Source organism: Chiloscyllium punctatum, chromosome 49, assembly GCF_047496795.1.
Source record: "Chiloscyllium punctatum isolate Juve2018m chromosome 49, sChiPun1.3, whole genome shotgun sequence".
In the NCBI taxonomy this organism is placed as follows: Eukaryota; Metazoa; Chordata; class Chondrichthyes; order Orectolobiformes; family Hemiscylliidae; genus Chiloscyllium; species Chiloscyllium punctatum.
In genome coordinates this window covers 15,368,863-15,389,926 of record NC_092787.1, presented here as the reverse complement: position 1 = coordinate 15,389,926, position 21,064 = coordinate 15,368,863, and the positions used below count along the sequence as shown (strand labels likewise).

Here is a 21,064-nt window from a genome sequence, read left to right as displayed (position 1 = left end):
GGAAAATAGGTCCTTCCAATACCATTTCCCCTGTCCTAAAATAGCCCAATTATTTCCCTGTCCTAAGTGTTCAGAACTATGGCTGTGAATGAGATTGGCAGTGATGTCTGGAGCGGAAGATGTACAGCAAATAGGGAGCCATTGCATTAGGACAGCCAAGGATTAGAAACTCCACAGTTCTATGTCCTATAAAGTGCATGGGTCTGTATGTAATATATTTTCTCGTCAAAGATCCTTACATCATTGGATCCTGCAGTCCTCGACCACACAAGTCTTAGAGTCATAGAAATGTACAGCATGGAAACAGACCCTTCGGTCCAACCCATCCATGCCGACCAGATATCCCAACCCAAACTAGTCCCACCTGCTAGCACCCGGCCCATATCCCTCCAAGCCCTTCCTATTCATATACCAAATGCCTCTTAAATGTTGCAATTGTACCAGCGTCCACCACATCCTCTGGCAGCTCATTCCATACATGTACCACCCTTTGCATGAAAAAGTTACCTCTTAGGTCTCTTTTATATCCTTCCCTTCTCACCCTAAACCTATGCCCTCTAGTTCTGGACTCTCCAACCCCAGGGAAAAGACTTTATCTATTTACCCTATCCATGCCCCTCATAATTTTGTAAACATCTATAAGGTCCCCCATCAGCCTCCGATGCTGCAGGAAAAAAATACCCCAGCCTGTTCAGCCTCTCCCTGTAGCTCAGATCCTCCAACACTGGCAACATCCTTGTAAATCTTTTCTGAACCCTTTCAAGTTTCACAACATCGTTCCAAAAGGAAGGAGACCAGAATTGCACGCAATATTCCAATGGCCTAACCAATGTCCTGTACAGCCACAACATGACCTCCCAACTCCTGTACTCAACACTCTGACCAATAAAGGAAAGCATACCAAACGCCTTCTTCACTATCCTATCTACCTGCGACTCCACTTTCAAGGTGCTATGAACCTGCACTCCAAGGTCTGTTTGTTCGGCAACACTCCCTGGGACCTTACCATTAAGTGTATAAGTCCTGCTAAGATTTGCTTTCCCAAAATGCAGCACCTTGCATTTATCTGAATTAAACTCCATCTGCCACTTCTCAGCCCATTGGCCCATCTGGTCAAGATCCTGTTGTAACCTGAGGTAACCCTTTTCGCTGTCCACTACACCTCCAATTTTGGTGTCATCTGCAAATTTACTAACAGTACCTCTTATGCTCGCATCCAAATCATTTATGTAAATGACAAAAAGTAGCAGGCCCAGCACTGATCCTAGTGGCACTCCACTGGTCACAGGCCTCCAGTCTGAAAAACAACCCTCCACCACCACCCTCTGTCTTCTACCTTTGAACCAGTTCTGTATCCAAATGGCTAGTTCTCCCTGTATTCCGTGAGATCTAACCTTGCTAATCAGTCTCCCATGGGGATCCTTGTCGAATGCCTTACTGAAGTCCACATAGATCACATCTACCGCTCTGCCCTCATCAATCCTCTTTGTTACTTCTTCAAAAATCTCAATCAAGTTTGTGAGACATGATCTCCCACGCACAAAGCCATGTTGACTATCCCGAATCAGTCCTTGCCTTTCCAAATACAAGTACATCCTGTCCCTCAGGATTCCCTCCAACAACTTGCTCACCACTGAGGTCAGGCTTACTGGTCTATAGTTCCCTGGCTTGTCTTTACCACCCTTCTTAAGCAGTGGCACCACATTTGCCAACCTCCAGTCTTCCGGCACCTCACCTGTGACTATCGATGATATAAATATCCCAGCAAGAGGCCCAGCAATCACTTCTCTAGCTTCCCACAGAGTTCTCGGGTACACCTGATCAGCAGTAAATGCTGATGCAAAATATTCATTTAGTATCTCCCCCATTTTCTGTGGATCCACACAAAGGCTGCCTTGCTGATCTTTGAGGGGCTCTATTCTCTCCCTAGTTACCCTTTTGTCCTTAATATATTTATTAAAAACACTTTGGATTCTCCTTAATTCTATTTGCCAAAGCTATCTCATGTCCGCATTTTGCACTCCTGAATTCCCTCTTAAGTATACTCCTACTTTCTTTATGCTCTTCTAAGGATTCACTCGATCTATCCTATTTATACCTGACATGTGCTTCCTTCTTTTTCTTAACCAAACACTCAATTTCAAGTCACTTGTCCCGCCCACACCAAGGGTAGTCAACCATTTTCTTTCTCATTGCACACTTTCAATTTCTAGCCTACGGGAAGGTGACATTGTACCGTCTTTAGCCAGTAGCTTCCAGCCTCTGCTTCTTCATGTCGCAAAGGTCCTGTACATCCAGATGTCATATTGGAATCCCTTCCTGTAGACTCCGTGGGTTTCGCACCTCCCTCGGTTCCCACCTACAAGATCTTGGACCCCCCCATCTTTTCCCAGTCTGGCATATGAGATTGCCCTGCCAGGTGTGTCATTCTTTAAGCCAGCATGTTCCTTCCTGTGGACAAACTGCCCTTACTGCATGACCCCTTTCCCATCCACATTTTTCTGTATCCCCACTTCACAATTCTCATTGTCCTTCCCTAGCCTGGAAACTCCAGTCCTAAAGTGTGGATTCTCAACTCTTCCTCACATGGCAGCAGTGCCCATTGTTGCCCCATTCCTCTTTCCCCTTATGGACCCAAAGGACTGGCTGTGGTTCATCCACCTGAGTGACTTAACTGGGCAGCCCTGGATGAGAGGTGCTCAGACTCAATCTCCCAGCCCTAAGCCCCCAGACTATCCTCTGTGGTGCCACGGGGCTACCTACCAGCCTGCAGAGTCAAGGATCCATGCCAAGATCACTTCAAACAATGCCTAACCTTGGCCAATTCCTTGGACTGATTTGAAGGCTGCCCTCGACTTACTGTGCTGGGACCACATGAATGAAGGATGCCTTTGTAAACTTCAATGAGGCATTGCTGCAGGCTTACTGCACACACAGTGTGTTTGCCATGTAAGCTTCTGGCACATGGTGCAGGTGTGAGAATGACCTGGCACACTAGGTCTACTCCCTTGACCGAGGACTGGTGCTCAGTAAGGCACGCTAGCAGGCATGGATGATGGGAGCATGCAGATAGGTGTTAAGTGAACAAGCACAAAGAAAGCAGGCAACTCTACTGTGTAGCCTGGTCCAATTCGTGTCCTAGCAGTGTCCTAGCTAGAGCTTTTCAATATTAGTTGCAGTCGAACTTGAAAATACAAGCCTGTTATAGAGTCATAGTCATAGAGAAGTGCAGCATGGAAACACACCCTTCGGTCCAACTAGGAGAAAGTGAGGATTGCAGATGCTGGAGATCAGAGCTTAAAAATGTGTTGCTGGAAAAGTGCAGCAGGTCAGGCAGCATCAAAGGAGAAGGAGAATCGATGTTTCGGGCATTCCCGAAACATCGATTCTCCTTTTCCTTTGATGCTGCCTGACCTGCTGCGCTTTTCCAGCAACACATTTTTAACCTTCGGTCCAACTCCAGGCCAACCAGATATCCCAACTCAATCTAGTCCCACCTGCCAGCACCTCTTCCTGAGCATCCTGCAAATGGATCAGAGAGGTACCTTGATGGTCATGAGAAGTTGGCTATTGTTGAATGCCAGTGTATGAGGGGTGCATGCTGCTGGTGCCAATGCATTCTGCTCAGTCATGCTGTTCAATGCTGAGTAACTCAAGGCTGGTTGCAGCCAGCAGTGAGCCGAAGGTGCCAGGTACCCACTCTGATTTCCATGTCAAGAACTCTCAATGTCCAGCTTGTTTGGCGCATTTGGTAGGAGAGGAAGCTGAATATTAACACTGCGACTTGTCACGTTAATAAGGCATTTAACAATCCCACTCAGTTGGCAACTCACCACTGTCTAGCAAGAACCTCACCTCATCACTTGTAAAAGTATGTAGTGAGATGCTTCCAATATTGAGATAGGTCTCCCTGGTCTCCTCAACTCATTTAGCCAAAGATCTCACCATAGCCCACATCACTTGGACCCCTATAAGATTCTGTACATTCTTTTCATGGGCATTCATCAGTCAACACATTAATCTTTAAACAGTGACTTGATATGTGAACTGTCAGACAAAGATTGCCAATAATTCAGCAATGATTGGAATTGCAGTTAAGGCTGCCCTTGTCCTTGTCCTAAGTTCCAATATGCACAATTCCCAGAGATGGCTTCTTGATAATTTTGACCTGACCAGTTGTTTGTGTGTCATGGACACAAAGTGTAACACTTGTGCCACTACACTGTTCAGATTGATTTAATGAGTGCAAACAGAAATTGAAAGTCACTTTCTTGTTATCTATTTGATTACAAAACTGATACATACCTAATATCTTATCTCTGCCATGAATAACCAGATTAACGGAATAAAATTGCGACTGGGGTAATATAAGAAAAACTGTACTATGAGCAATTTTCAAACAAATTTTGGTAATTATCTTTCAACATTGCAGGATTCTTCAACTGAAGTAAATAGTTTAAATTTATTCAAAACAATATTTATAAGGCTACATATTTTAAAAATGCATTGTTTGATTGTATCCTGTTTTACATGTAGATGAGGAGTGTGTATTATGTCATTGGCACACCCAGTGAAACTTGTGATTTCTCTCTAAAGATAGAAGCCACAGAAATTATTTCAGGTCAGTAGTTATATTAGGTCATAGAGACTTTAATGAATTTTAAAACATTTGTAAGGACTCATCTTGTTTTGTTTAAAGTTCTTTTAATGCACATTCCCATCTATCCCAATAATCTTTGATTCCCTTGCCTAACAGGAATCTATCTATCTTTGTCTTAAAAAATATTCAATGATTCTGTCTCCACATTTTCTGAGGCAGAGAGTTCCAAAGTCTCAACCTTCTGAGAGGAAAAAAAATTCTCCTCATTGCTGTCCTAAAAGGAAAACTCCTAATTTTAAATCAGCATTCCGTTGTCCTTGCACCCACCAGAGTACACATCCTTTCTGTTACATCTTGGAAACCAGCTCAACCTATCGAAAACCAAGACAGAATTTGCTGGCAAAATTCAGCAGGTCTGCAAGCATCTGTGGGGAAAAAAGCAGATGCAATGTTTGAGTCCTGTGAGTGTTCATCAGAACCGGATTTGAAATGTTAATTCTGCCTTCTCCCCACAAATGCTACCAGACCTGCTGATTTTCACTGGCAATTTCTGTTTTTGTTTCAGATCTCCAGCATTTGCAGTTCTTTGTTTGATTTTAGTGCCCAACCTTTCTAACCTATCCTCACAAGATGATCCACTCATTCCAGGTGTCATTCTTGTAATTCTCCACCAACACATTTACACCATTTGCATCAAAACTGCACACTGTATTTGAGATGTGGGTCCAACAATGCCATGTATAACTGAAGCATATGATCCTTACTTTAATGTTTAATTCCTCTCATAATAATGGCTAGCATACCACTTGCTTTCCCTATTAAATGCTGTAACTGCATACCAATCTTTTGTGATTTGTGCACTTGAACACATAGATTTTTCTGCACATTGAAATTCTACTCTGAGTTGCGTCTTGAACAACAGAATAAGGGATCAAGTGGGAACGTGCGAGTGGGAGGAGATATAAGCAATTAAGAGAGTGAAGAATGAAACCTTTTCTTGAAGACCAAGCAGGGTTTTATTAAATGATTGCTTGTATTGTCAATTCAAGTATACAGATTCCACTGTAACTATTCAATGCTAAGTTTTATTGACCTCCAAAAATGTGTTTTCTTCTATTACTATATTGTCAATACTTGTGTTAAAAAAATATGTTTTGTTTATAAAAAGTGTTATTTGGTTCACTCAGCTTTTACTTCTGATTTAATAATAATGCTCCTTAAATGCAGATACACGTCCTGCAGGAGTTGAAGTAGTTTACCGTTTGGAAGCTTGTGCACAGTAAGTTTTATAGTGGGCTGGTCACAGTAACAGAAGTCTGAATAAGATGCATTAACAGCCAAACAACTGTAATCTTACATTTTAAGTAGAAAATGCTGGGAAGACACAATAGGTCAGTCAGTGTTTGCGGTGAGAGCAGATTAACTACTGTTTAAATGAAAGAAGCACTTGAAATGTTTAACTGTCTGTTATCCCCAGAGTGATAAGTGTTGTTTTCAATAGTTTCTTATTAAGTTTCAGCTTTTGAGCATTTGCATCATTTTGTATTTTTAGATGCAAACTAGTATATTTGCAGTATATATGCCTGTAGTATATTTCAAAACCTACAGAGTCTATGTTGCCTGTTTTAGATGATTTCATCCTAATAATGTTCAACAAAAAGTTTACATTCCAACTTGAGCAGTTGAGACATTCTCTCAGCAACTCTTGGAACTTTTCAAATCGAGAGTGGCCACAACTACCACAAACTTACCATTGTCAAGAAGAAAACCCTCCAAAGGGATATCTAAAGCTGTAGCTGGAGACAAGGTAGGTAGCGAGGACCTCAAAGTCTACCTGAAGAATAGGACCTCCTGGACTGTTGGCTGAATGCCATATCTAAGCAACTGGTCTTCCAACACCATGGGTAAAATTTCAGTCACCCTCTAATCAATGGCCTTAATTACCCTTTACCTTATCTCAGGTAGCTATGATAGATTGGGTTCTAATGAAAAATCATCTTCCTGTAATGTTAATTTGGTTTCTCGCCACAAATTCTGCCACATCTGCTGAGTATTTCCAGCCATTTTTGTGTTTATGCGAGATTTCTGGCTTCATTGTATTTTGCTTTGTTAATTGGCCAACTGTTCTGTTACCAATCCTGAGAAAGAGGTAGATGGTGTAGCCAACAAGTCCATGCCCAATGATGAAAACTTACCTGCATGCACATTTTGGTTCTCAATCCTATATCGGATAAAAATTAGCCCTTTATCTGATCTGACACTGGTGAATTTGAATTGTAAACTTATACCAATTCCCATTCTTTCAGTGGGATAACATTGCAAAATTACGTTCTTTAATGACCGCTGAAAGGAAAAGCCAGTTGTAGATTTGTATAGAAACCACTGGTCAGTTTAAGGGGAAGATGGTAATAACATTGGACCTATCTCAAGAAACCAAAATTAATGCTATAGTAACTTACAGTTAGCTGGTGGAATTTTAACTCAATTGATGAATCTGGAGTTGAAAGCTAGTTTCAGTAATGGTAACCATGAAAAATCCATTTGGTTCACTCCTGTCCTTTTAAGGAACAAAATAATCTATCCTTATCTATCCTTACATGTGATTCCAGACCTCCCTGCAATGTGATTGACTCTTGACTGTTCTCTGAAATATTCTACTGGATTAGTGGTGCTGGAAGAGCACAGCAGTTCAGGCGGCATCCAACGAGCAGCGAAATCGATGTTTCGGGCAAAAGCCCTTCATCAGGAATCCTGATGAAGGGCTTTTGCCCGAAACGTCGATTTCGCTGCTCGTTGGATGCTGCCTGAACTGCTGTGCTCTTCCAGCACCACTAATCCAGTATTTGCTTTCCAGCATCTGCAGTCATTGTTTTTACCTCTCTGAAATATTCTAGTCAGCTGATCAATCAAGGGTAATCGCTGGCTTTGCTGGTGATGCCCACGTTCCAAGAAGAGTAAGAGAAAATGATGGACTTTAATTGTGTCTCTTCTAACGTACTTTGAAAATCTAGCACAATGTTGTGAAAATACTAGAAATTATGCAAATAGACAGTTGCAACTAATATTGGACTGGCTTCCTAAATTATTTTTAATTTTTGTTTTTAGATATATACCAAGGCCTGAAGAATATGTTTATGAATCGGATCATTCTGTCATGGAAATAACCTTGAACACTGGATTAATACCAGAAGAGAATGATTTAAAAATAGTTAAGCATTGGCAAATATGTTGTTTCATATTTAAAACCACAAATGCAATGATTCTAATTCTAAAAGGGTGGTATGGTGGCACAGTGATTAGCACTGCTGCCTCACAGCACCAAGAACCTGTGTTCGATTCCAGCCTCGGGCAACTGCCTGTGTGGAGTTTGTACATTCTCCCTGTGTCTGCGCGGGTTTCCTCTGTGTGCTCCGGTTTCCCCCCCAATCCAAATTTGTGCAGGTTAGGTGGATTGGTTGTGCTAAATTGCCCTGTAGTATTAAGGGATGTGCAGGCTAGGTGGATGACAGAATTATAGGGATAGGGTTGGGGTCTGGACGTGAGATGGATGCTCTTCAGAAGGTTGGTGCAGATTGGATGGGCTGAATTGTCTCTTTCTGCACTGTAGGGACTCTTTCATTCTAATAATAAATTTTGTTTCCAACTTCTTTTCAGCTATTATATGGAGTTGATGGTTTGATTTCTGACTACAGAATATCAGATAAAAGTGTAATTCTTCAAGTGGATTCAGTAAGAAATTTGAGAATTTCTTTCTTATTTTCTTTCTCTTTTGTTTGAAATTTATACTGAATTTGTTGTAAGGTGACTCCTCACCACAGCTCATCACATTGTATCTGGGTACGTTAGCTGGCACCATTCTCTTTCTTGCTTGGGATCTACAAAGTCTGCTGAGTCTAATGTGGCAGAAAAAAAATCCATTAATACGTTCTACCAAAAAAGGCTCTTGTCTTAAACAATATTTATTTATTGCATGATAGCAACAATATACACGTTGATACACTAATATAATAGTCTCTATAATGACGTCTGTGAGGAAAAGCTGGATGCTATGTCTTACTCCTTCAAGCTGTTCTGTATCAAGTCTGAAGATTCCATCATAATGGGTGGTGCTTAAGGTACTCCCCAATGCTAAAAGTCAAAGACCTTTACATCCTTAGACAATAGATTAGGTAAGGGATGATCATGGGGAGTGATAGAATGCCCTTTTTCCAAGTATGTTAAGAAAGCAAAGTGTAAATGCTACAACCTGACATTGCTGAAAATTCAACTACTGGATAGAGTGGATGTGAGAAGACATTTCCATTAGGTGAGACTAGGACCCGAACACACAGCCTCAGAGTGGAGGGACAACCCCTTAGATGAGGAGGAATTTCTTCAGCCAGAAGGTGATTAATCTCTGGAACTCATTGCCATAGAGGGTTATGGAAGCCAAGTCACTGAGTGCATTTAAGACAGAGATAGATAGGTAGGGGGATCAAGGGTTGCAGGGAGAAGGCAGGAGAGTGGGGTTGAGAAACATATTAGCCATGATCGAATGGCAAATGGCTTAATTCTGCTCCTACGTCTTATGGTCTGTTGCAACTCTCTACCCTGACTGATTAGCTTTAAGTCAGAAGTCATCAATTGAAAAATAGCAATAGATTTACTTTTCAAGATAAGAACAAAAGAATTAGAAGCATAAATAGGCACCTTAAGTCTATTCCAATACTCAATAAAATCATGGCTGAATTTCTACAGTAATTCTAGTTTTCCTTCTTATCGCCATTTCCCTTCATTTTGTAAGTGACCAAATTCAACAATCTCAAGTTTTGAAGATACTCATTCATTGAGTTTTCAAAGGTTTTTAGAGTAAAGCACTCCAGAAATTTTCAATTTGCTAATTTTTAAAATCACATTTCTAAATGATCAACCCATCAGATGTCATCCCAGCTAAATGTTACTCCTTTCTAGTATTTGTTACCATGTCATGTGAAATTCGGATCCAATGTGATGGGAATTCCTTCTACCTTATCTGGACAAAGTGTTAACTTTAAGCTCAGAAAGACAGAACATTTTACCTTAATTTACATTTAGTTCAGCTTTGTCAAATAATGATATAAGTGAATATTTCTGTCCTTGACCCTCTTACTTTCTATTTTCTATCAATGAATATAAGTCAAGTTGTGTGTAAAGTAGGCACCTGATTCTCAATGCTATCATTCAAGATATAATTCATTCTAAATGACTTCTGAAACATGTGAAAGTTTGGATTGTTTGCTTTTTATTTCAGATTCCGTCAGACAATTTCTTCTGTGTTGGGTTCCGCGTTTATGAAATGATGAAAGTTGGAATGGTAACCTCAGTACCTTTCACAGTCTATGGCTACCATTCGCCAGGTAAGCTTTGGCTATTCTGTTAACCCTAACAAATAATGATCTGAAAACCATTTTTAAATCAGTAATAACCATAAATGGGCATAAAGTGAGAAACTGTTAAGAAAGCATTGCAAAGATCTATATTTTTAGATAATTTTCCTATTACACATCATGTACACGAATTGTGATTATTTAATGCACCCACTCATTTGAAATTCCTATTGTTATTGCTAATGTAGATTGTTTCAAATATCTACCCATGTTCATACATAGAGGTATAAATAAATAAATATATTTTTATATTTGACCACAATATAGTGAGTGTATCCACAATCTCCTGTACTTGAACTTATTGGAGAAAACTAAGAGTTAGCAAGGGCTGCCAGTCTGTATGTGTTTACATAGATGCACATTCCACAAAGCTTGTGATTAATGCCAGAAGCTGTACTGTTTGTTCCAAAGAAGCCAGCAGACATATTTTTTCACAGATTGTTTAATCAACCTGTTCAGAGATGCTATTACACATTTTTGGAGCAAATGAAACTTGAACATGGCCTCCTGGTTCAGAAGTAGGGACACTACCACTGCACCACAAGAACCTTCAGATGTGATCTTTTGTAGGAATAGTTCTATCAGTAGTTGTCAAGATGACAATTGCCAATGAACTTTTAATTTTTTGGTTCATTTAAGGGTCCTAATGGCATCATAACTTAAACCAATCAGCTGTCACTAGACAGTAGACAAATTACTGATATTTTAACCACTTGCTCAAGCAGTTTTACCACTACCTGACGAGGAATTGGAGGTTTTACATGATTTTACAGAGTGGCAGGGTCTGTGCAAGTCCATGCGATTATAGTCTGCAGCCATTTGGCCCTACATGCTTCCCATATAAATTAGTTCGCTTGTGACAGCCAGCAGTGCATTCTGCAAGTCAGTGCTTACTTTCTATAAAGCTGTCACAATGCTTTCATCTTCAGGCAATTCATCATACGATTAGTATTTACTCTACAGCTAAAAGTGACACCCTGTTGTTGTCCCGTTCATGACATGAATTGAAAACTGATATGATAAGTTTCATGCTGCCAAGACACTCATCACAAAATACACCGCTGCAGTACTGAACCAGCTTATCAAGTATTTGGGCAGATCTGGTAGCATCTTGAAAAAATTTGGTTAGGTTTCAAGGATCATAATATCTTCAGGAATGTTTCTGTTGAGACAGTTACACAATTAATTCAGAGGGATCAGTGAAAGCACATTAAGAGCCTAAAGCATAAACAGAAATTTTTGAAAAACTCAGCAGGTCTGACAGCATCTGCAGAGAGAAAACAGAGTCAATATTTTGGGTCCTTTTTCAGAAGGGTCACTGGACGAGAAATGTTGACTATGCTTTCCCTCAACAGATGTTGCCAGATCTGCTGAGTTTCTCCAGCAGTTTCTATTTTTGTGTCAGATTTCCAGTATCTGCAATTCTTCAGTTTTTTGTGAAAAGCCTAAAAAATCTGCTGGCACGTTTATGACCATTTTGCATGATCAACTTCTCCAAATAAGAAAATCTGTCCTCTGTATTAGCAGACTTTTTTGCCTATTCCTTAAAAGTGTGCCATCATCTACAGTGACTGAACTTTACCTTCGATGGGTAGATTTTTTTTTGGATAGAGCGCAAATGTAAGTTTTAGACAAATGCCACAAGAATAGTTTCAGCAGAGATCATTTTGATGCTTCTTCTATTTGGGGTGTTTCTTAGTTGAACGGAAGCTAAATGGAGATGCATGATTAATCACTATTTGTGATGTATTTTTTGGACAATCTGAGATGCTTCAGCTTTTGGGTGATTTTTATAGCATCTTTTATAATGTCTTGATAAAAGTTTTGTAGCCTAAAATGTTGCCATTCCGATTCATAATTTCAACAGGAATTTAAAACAAACTTAGCCATTACTCTGAAATTAATTGAATTGTGAAAACCTTAATTGCATATTTCAATTACCTTTAACACCTCTAGCCCTACTACTGTAGCATAAAGTTTCTCACTCATTAATCATATCATAAATACATAGATTCCCATGTTTAGTACAGATAGGATTAATTTAAATAATGCTAAAACCTGTTAGATGTGAATTTCAATTTCTTTTATTTTGGTAGATAGAAGATGCACTATCTTTTACAATCCAACTGGAGAAAATAAGCTTTTAAAGCTCTGCAGTGGAGATGAATGCAAATGTATGAATGGTAAGAAGGAAATCTTATTTGGTTGATGAATTATATGTACAAGTATCATCTAGGAAAATATATGTAAAAATAGAACACCATGGAACAAGTCATGGTACCTTAATATGAGGGAAATTCAATAAGTATTCCAATTCTACTTCCAATTCACATAAATTACATTTCTGGTTATTTATTTTTCATCTTTTTCTGCAAACTCATTATTGGTTACACATTTAATACTTATAGTTGTGACCTATGAAAAGACAGCAGTGTAAATTAAGATTTTAAATAATTTATATAATTTACCATTTTCTATTTCAAATAAGACAACAGATATTTACTTAGAAATTGATTGAAGGGTATTCTGGGTAAAAGCTAACTTGTTTAAACTAACTATTGTAAATAAAATGTCAAATCTTTTTGGATGTTTTCAAAGTGAAGTTTGTTTTTCCAATTCTTTATCTGTGACTCAGCTGAGTGCAGTGAAATACAGCCACCATTAGACATAACTCCCGGTGGTCAGAGTAAACGTGAAGCTGCATGCAGTAGAAGGACAGTTTATGGTAAGCATTTTGAAACAAGGAATATCTATTCTTATAGATTTTTTAAAAACTCAATTATTTAGGTTTAAATGTTACAAAGCTACCATTCAGCAATCAGAATATTTTTAAATTCTCCAAATCATCTGGCATAAACATGAGTTATTATTTTTTCTATTATACTTCATTGCCTACTCTATTCATCCTGTCAAGAATTTGTAGTTTCCATTGTTTTGTATTGTGGTAGTCACAACTTCAAAAGCTTTCAGGACATGGCAGTAACAAGATGCAATACATCACTCTCCCCATATTATTACTGCCCCCAAAATTGTTCTCTAATGCAAAGTAGTCCCTACTTCCGCATCTCAAGCATATAATTTCCCATGAGCAGTATAGTTCTCTACAACTAAATCCTCTTGTGACTAGATTTATATCATCCTAATTTATGCTAATGAGGATCTTAATTTCATCCAGGTTGTATTCAGGTGAACATGATTTTAAAATTGCATAGCTCAGCTGATAGAAATTTCTTCTCAAGGTTAATTAAGATTTTAAAAGTGCAAGGAAAGTCAACCTCTGCAATAATTTATACAGAGGTAACATGAAGTAATGACCACTGTAAAGATGTTTTTACAGCTAGTTTAACACTGTTTGGTTTTAGTTTTGGAGCAATTGATCAAAAGAACTGAACCTGTTCTTTGAGCACTCAACATGATGACATCCCTTCATCAGTGATCTCGAATGAGAAAACTTCAACTCTCTTGATTTATATGGATTTAAACCTAAGTTCTGCATATGCAAGAACATAGTTCTAATTTATTTCATTTTCTCAAGAATGTATGATTATTTAAAATAATTGAAACTAATTTTGTTTTATCTAGCCTACAAAGTGCAGATTTTGTCTTCTGAGGAGCAGTTTAACTTCATCAAGTACAACGCCACAATTGTGGAACTATTTATGACAGGTTAGTTTTTTTTTCCCTGGAAAACATTTGGTCTGTATGTTCACATGACCTTCACTCAACAGCCAAAAAAAAAATCTCGGTGGTTTGCCTGGACCACAAGTTATCTAATGTATTTTCATTTCAATGGAGCGATTGTGTGGATGGTATAGTTGAGCTTTGTGTTTTCAGGTCAGGGTGAGGAAAAATCAAAGTTTTGGATAGTGTTCAGTGAAGTGGATGAATGCTGCTCCTTGTACAATATTCCACACCAATGTGGTGCAGATCCACTTTTCTGTCTGCATCCTTTTACTTTTATCTCCTTTGTGAAAAATCTGTCTAACTGAATTTGAATAAATTTAAAGACCCAACATCAACTATGTTCTGGGGAAGAGAATTTTACTCTCTAATGACCCTTTGAGGAAAATAGACATTTCTCCTTGATTGTCTTATTCTCAAATTTGGTCTTCTAGTTTTAATTTCCTCCATGAGGAAACATCCTGCTGGTATCACCCTGTCCATTCCCTTCAAGATCTCAAGTGAAGCAAAGAACTGCAGATGCTGGAGATCTGAAACAGGAAAGTAAATTGCTGGAGAAACTCAGCAGGTTTGGCAGCATCTGCGGGGAGAAAACAGAATTAGAATTTTGAGTCCAGTGACCCTTCATCAGAAGCACTTAAAATATTAACTCTCTTTTCTTCTCAAGATCATATGTTTCAATAAGATTATGTCTCTTCCTTCTAAACTCCAATGGCCATACGCCTAACCTTTACAACCTTTCTCTAACATCCGAATACTCCAGTATGTTGAAAGTCTGAAATAACAACCGAAAGTACTGGAAAAAAAAAACTCAGCAGGTCTGACAGCATCTGTGGAGAGTGAACTTCAATTAATATTTCACATTGAATAAGACTTTTCCAAACCAACCAGTATACTTATGCGACTAAGGAAGCATATGTCTAACTTCTCTCCTACAGAAATTGACAGTTATCCATGTGAAACATCCATTTCTTTCCCCACTTATCAGTTTGCAGAATATTTGAGCACACAACCACAACTGCTGTATCCACAAAGACATTATAATTAAGTTTAATTGAATTCATTCCAGCTCTAAATAATGACTATCAGGCAAGGAAAACGTGTGTGACAAGCATCAACCAGGCAATTGTGAATTTCAATGGTACGCAGTAGACAACAATCCTGTTATGTGATTCTTTGTTTTTCCTTCAACATTCTAAGCCAAAAATAGATTTTAAAAATAATTCCAATCAAGAAACATCTGTATAAAGTCTAGAGACTATTAACATTATCGTTAAGGGTAAGGAATAAAGAAATACTTTATAAGCATTTAAAGCTTACTTAAATTTTCTTGAATTTGTCCATATACTAAGGCTTCAGTTCCAAATACTGTGATACCTGACTAAAACAATGTCTCTTGTTGTTCTAGCTGACGTTGTTGAACAAAATTCAGTTATAACTTTGGTCAAGGAGAACACTTGTTCTGATGTTACCTTGAGTAATGAGCAGACATACTTAATAATGGGAAAAAATAGCCTGAGATTAAGCTCCTCAAACACATTTATGTAAGTAAGCCATAGTTTTGATGACTTGATCACTATTTCCTAATGTGTTCTATGATGAAGAGTATAATTTTTGCATCATTTTTGGAATTTGTTTTTCAAGATAGATTCAGGTAGGTGTTGGTTACTTCTGTGAAAGATTTACTTAAGCAAGGTCAGAAAGTTCTTCCGAATTAGTGATTTAAATCCAATATTGTGGCCCTGTGCTGATAATGGAAAAAAATGGTTAGGCTGTAAGGTTTGCATCAGATGGAGTGAACAATTAAGGCCATCAGTTAAGTTTTCAGTTGCGAACCATCTAGGATGAGCAAGTTTTTTTAAATTCAATTCAAAAGACACTCCTGTTAAGTTTAGAAACAAGTGTAGTTTCTCTCCTAGAAAAAAGATTCTGGATAATTCAGTGAACAAGTTACCTCTGCAGAAGAGTTTAGTTTGTGAGAGTTCCAAACTTGGTAAAATTGGTTAGAAGTCTGCAGGTTATTAGGCCTAAGAAAGTTTAGATTCTGAAACTCATGAAACAGTTCGTGTCCACAGACTACAGGACAGAACCAAACAGTAGAACCCAAAGAGGGTAACAATTTCTCTGGACTCAAGTCTTGTAATGGTTAGTGTTGGGAAACCAGTTAGACTTTGTTTTATGCTATGTTCCATATTTTAATGCCTTTTTAAAAATGTCTTATTTTGTGAAATAACTTTCAGTTCTTTTGTTAAAGAACATCTTCAGCTTTGTGTCAATATGGTTCAGTGACTATCCACCATGTTAATTAAACAAGAAAAAACATGAAATCTAGCCTGATTATACAATTTGGAATATGACTTGTCCAATAATATAACCAACTATAATCAATTCTACCTTTTCAAATATTCAATATTATTAGCTCACTTCACTGTGGAAGCTTTTTTTTTACTTCTTGGTAGCATGGCTAATTTTTCTCTTTTTGGTTTTATCGATATTAAAAATATATCCTTTTTTCAAATTATGTTTATTATGGGTCCATGCTAGTTAAATTCTGATATTTTAAATTAATCTAGAAAACTAAGTGTCCTTTCCCAAAGATGTTGGTTGAAATATTAAATATTTCCATAATAAAATTTATTAGATTTGATGTATTTTGCATTCATAATTATACCTCATATCATAAGTTAATTTTGTTTTCATGATTGAACATTATCTGAAGTACTATTATGCCATGAATTAATTAATAGGCAGGAATATTGTAAGTAAGTCAATTGAAGCAGCATGTTAAATTGTGATGAACCGCAATTGGCTTATACTCAGCTTTTTATTCCCACATAAATGTTAAAGAAACTCAGCTGTTGCAGTGTTGTTTTTGTAGCATTTTTGAACAACGGTGTCACATTAGCAGTTCCCCTGTCTTCTTGCACAATCTCAGTATCTGAGGATTTGGCTAGTGTCTCTGCAGTATCCACTTTTCCCCACTATTCTTGACTGTATCTGATCTGTTTATGTGACAAGAAGATCCAGTCTTTCTTTTACTACTGCATGGTTTGTAGGTTCATCCAGTGTCCATGATTTTACAGAGACTTAACAAGCAGAAACGTCATGGGGGGAGAGCTGGGGTCTCGGGAGGAAATCAAAAACAAGAGCAGGATGTGATGTACCTCTGACTGTAACCTGTCTGGGCACTTTGCAGCCTATAGGGGACCATCCATGCAAAAACATTTCCCACTGCTCTCATCCCTCCCAGGGTCCTGTCCAACTGGCTCTGGCAATACCTGTCCCCAGGTGCCTTCTTCCGATGGCGTTCATGCTGCTGCTGCCCCACACTTGGTATAGTCCCAGCAGTTGCCATCACTCCTGACAATGCAGCTGAGACTGGCAAGCTGCCTGCCAGCCTATTAGCTAGCTTCTTTGGAGGCAGGAACTTGTGCCTTAAAAGGATAGGAGACACAAAACAGCTTATTAACACCTTTGATGGGCATAACATCAGTTTGGGGCTCCTCAAAAAAATCATGCAGGGTTGCCCAGCAACAAACACCCTATATATTAAATGCAGCTGACAGGGATCTTACCCATCGGGCTAGAGAACCAGTAGTCACCACACATAGCCACCTTTTGGGAAAGCTGGGTGCAGTGTGCCATGCAGAAACTTAATGGACAGCAGCAGGCCTTCCCTGGGATACGGGCCATTAGGGGTTGAAGTTTTGAGTGCCAAGAGCTGCCAAGCAATCAGAGGCCAGCCCCTCTTGATTGCTTGGCAACACCTCCGACGAAGTACTGGCTGCTGCTGATATGGCACTCACTTTAGACCCAGTATTAAGAATGAATCTAAGCACAAGTGAGTGATGACAGGAGCAGATCTCAGGATAGGGTTGCAGGAAGAGTTTGGAGGGGCTTCAGCAGCAATGGCAGTGGGGTGGCTGTCAGTGAGTGAGCCTGCCCTTCCTGATGCTGTGTTCCCAATTTCCTTTTATATAAGAAATCCCTTCTCCCTCCACCATGGAAGCCCACAAGCAACCCAACATGGTTTTCTTTTCTGGCTTCCTGTATAGTGAGTCTCCCATCCACTGCTGGGTGAATACCAACAGCAATAGGTTGAGGCCCCTAAAATGGGCAATAATTAAACACCTCAAATGTTCACAGAGCAGGAAGGATGTCCATTGGCTTGATCTGGCCAAAGGTGGAAAAGCCGAGGAGTGCTGTCCTGCTATCTGCCCATCAAATTAATTTCCCTTACCATGAAACTCACATGGGCGAGGGCAACAATCCACCCAAGTACCTCATTTTTCATCATGATTTTAGCAGTGATTTGTTTCTTGGGTGAAGAGAAAGTACTCATTTAGTACTTCAACCATGTCCTCTGCTCCCATGCCTTTATCCCTTTTAAGTTGCTAATCAGCGCCACTCATTTTATTATCGTTGTACAATTGCAGTGTCCACAGAAGGCATTTGTCTCCCTTTTTATATCAGCTGTCAGTCTCTTGTCATATTGTCTTTGTTTCTGCTGTTTCTTTTCCAAAATCTAAAATAAACCTGGCTTCTCACTTGTATTATCAACTTGACATCTATTGTATGTGTCCTTCCTCTGCTTCATCTTCCCTTATCATTTTTATCATTCATGAAACTCTACCTTTGAAAATGTCATCATTGTAGTTTGTTGGTGCCATAAATAATGTTCTGCATTACAAAGCATTTCAAACATTGCAAAGTTTTTGCATTTTCTTATTAGGTATGAATATCCTTTGGATTCATCCAACTGGATAGAAATGTGGCCTTCTGAGAAAGAATGTTCTGAAGAAGCATGTAGAATCTTCCTCCAGCAAATGGAAGATTTTTCATTTGGTCTTTTAATAAATGGATGTTAATGGGTATGAATGTTAACAGATATGGAAATAGGATGGATGTATGTTTGAATCTAAAATCATCTTTTTTATTTTACTGTAATCATGGTATATTACTGGTTTTGTGCTAAAATTGTAACCATTTACAGAAAATGTCCTTTTAATAGTGCTCTATGTATTTGGTTTATTCCTGTAAAAAAGAAGTCCAACAAGTCTACAGTGGAATAAAATTATTTGCAAATGATTACATCTTTCAGGCCACAGTTTGATCAGAAGAGATTCTACATTGGTAAAAATCTTTATACAAAGTGACCAAATGTTTTCATTAATGTTTTCATGAACTATTTCTCGGATTTAGTAGTAAAATGTACATTGTTCAACCTTCATAATGTAAACTTGTTGGCTTCAGGAAAATAGCTCTAAGAAGTTCATCTATATTGGCAATAACACAACCAAAGTTAACATAAAAGAACCATTTGTTCTGTTCAAAGGCCGATAATGATTCATTACACCATTATTTTCAATGTAATATGAATAATCAAAATTTGTTTTAATATTATTTTCTGATTAAACTGACTACATTTTACTCTGGAGTTTCTTTTTCACTGCTTTAATTTGTCAATGTATGAGATAAGTCAGATATTTTGTGTCTCTGTCTCTGCTCAAGTGCTAGGAGTAGGAAACAAATTTCCTTATTCTTTCCAAGACCTAGGAATATCTGAATTTTCTAATTTCGGTTGTTGGGGAGAGTTGAAGCATACTAATGCAGATGGATGAACAACCATCAGGAAAGCTACAAGTCAGACCTCCAGGATCAGAACCTGATGGCTACCCATCTAGATCCTCCAGTTAACAGCCGTTATTTTGTGTTTGGCCCACATTCAAGACATCTGTCTTCCTCTGGTTTCCATGAAATTGTTCATCACCTCCAAAGCCAGTGTCTAAACCTTTTACTTGAAGGTGCAAGTTTGAAAAAGATGTATAGGACCATGCTCAGTTTGGAATATATTCCAAGTGACAATCATTTCCTGAAATAACTCATACTTGGACATAGCCCAAACTGTGAGGTCATAAGCTGATATATGCCTGTAGGGATCGTAACCTATATAAATAGGAAATAAGATTGTGACTATTATCATAACTATTATAAAGTTTTTATCTTGTTTTATTCATTCACAGGATATGTGGGTCACTGGCTGGGCCAGCATTTAATGTCTATCTCTACTTGTCCTGGAGATGGCGGTGCGTTGCTGCCTTCTTGCCCATGGAGTCCTTGGAGTGTTGGTAGACTCAGTGTTGTTAGAAAGGGATTTCTACAATTTTGACCCAGCCTCAGTGAAGGAATGGTTCCAAAGGAGGACAGATTGTGCGTTGGAGGGAAACTTGCAAGTGGTGGCTTTCCCATGTATCTGCTGCCCCTTTTCTTGTACAATGTGCAGGTTTGAAGGGTACTGTCTAAGGAGCCTTGCTGAGTTGTTGTTGTGCACCTTGTAGATGGTACACATTTCTGCCACTATACAACGATGGTGGAGTGGTATATGCTGAAGGTGATAGATAAGTTGCCAATTAAATAAGGGAGAAAGTGAAGACTGCAGGTGCTGGAGATCAGCATCAAACAGTGTGGTGCTGGAAAAGCACAGCTGATCAGGGAGCATCCGAGGAGCTGGAGAGTCGATGTTTAGAGCATAAACTCCAACCACACGGGATCAATGTGGATTTCACCAGTTTCCTCATTTACCTCCCCCCCCCCCCCCCCGCCCCCATCCCACATCCAACCTTCCAACTTGACTCCCCGACCCTAGGGAAAAGACTTTGTCTATAAAGTCACCCCTCAGCCTCTGACTCTCCAGGGAAAACAGCCCCAGCCTGTTCAGCCTCCCCCTATAGCTCAGATCTTCCAACCCTGACAACATCCTTGTAAATCTTTTCTGAACCATTTCACGTTTCACAACATCTTTCCAATAGGAAGGGGACCAGAATTGCACACAATATTCCAAAGGTGGCCTAACCAATGTCCTGTACAGCTGTAACACGACCTCCCAACTCCTGTACTCAATACTCTGACCAATAAAAGAAAGCATACCAAATGGCTTCTTCACTACCTGTGACTCCACTTTCAAGGAGCTATGAACTCCAAGGTCTCTTTGTTAAGCAACACTCTGTCAGATCTTGCCATTAAGTCTATACGTCCTGCTAAGATTTGCTTTCCCAAAATGCAGCACCTCGCATTTAGCTGAATTAAACTCCATCTACCACTTCTCAGCCCATTGGCCCATCTGGTCAAGATCCTGTTGTAATCTGAGGTAACTCTCTTTGCTGTCCATGACACCTCCAATTTTGATGTCATCTGCAAATTTACTAACTGTACCTCTTATGCTCACATCCAAATCATTAATGTTAATGACAAAAAGTAGAGGGCCCAGCACCGATCCTTGTGACACTCCACTGGTCACAGGCCTCCAGTCTGAAAAACAACCCTCCACCACCACCCTCTGTATTCTACCTTTGAGCCAGTTCTGTATCCAAATAGCTAG

The 21,064-nt window shown here is 39.0% G+C and overlaps 1 protein-coding gene across 1 annotated transcript in view; it reads left to right on the top strand.

The window, feature by feature from the left end:
- The window catches only part of c5 (complement component 5), a 128,486-nt gene extending 109,370 nt beyond the window's left edge, over positions 1 to 19,116 (top strand). The window contains exons 32-41 of the mRNA XM_072566111.1: positions 4,537 to 4,621; positions 5,828 to 5,879; positions 7,706 to 7,808; positions 8,255 to 8,329; positions 9,870 to 9,975; positions 12,102 to 12,188; positions 12,641 to 12,730; positions 13,588 to 13,671; positions 15,095 to 15,230; positions 18,419 to 19,116. Coding sequence (XP_072422212.1) covers positions 4,537 to 4,621; positions 5,828 to 5,879; positions 7,706 to 7,808; positions 8,255 to 8,329; positions 9,870 to 9,975; positions 12,102 to 12,188; positions 12,641 to 12,730; positions 13,588 to 13,671; positions 15,095 to 15,230; positions 18,419 to 18,554 — 954 coding nt within the window. The 3' untranslated portion in view covers positions 18,555 to 19,116. The remainder of the gene's footprint in view (positions 1 to 4,536; positions 4,622 to 5,827; positions 5,880 to 7,705; positions 7,809 to 8,254; positions 8,330 to 9,869; positions 9,976 to 12,101; positions 12,189 to 12,640; positions 12,731 to 13,587; positions 13,672 to 15,094; positions 15,231 to 18,418) is intronic.
- The last annotated feature ends 1,948 nt before the right edge of the window (positions 19,117 to 21,064 follow it).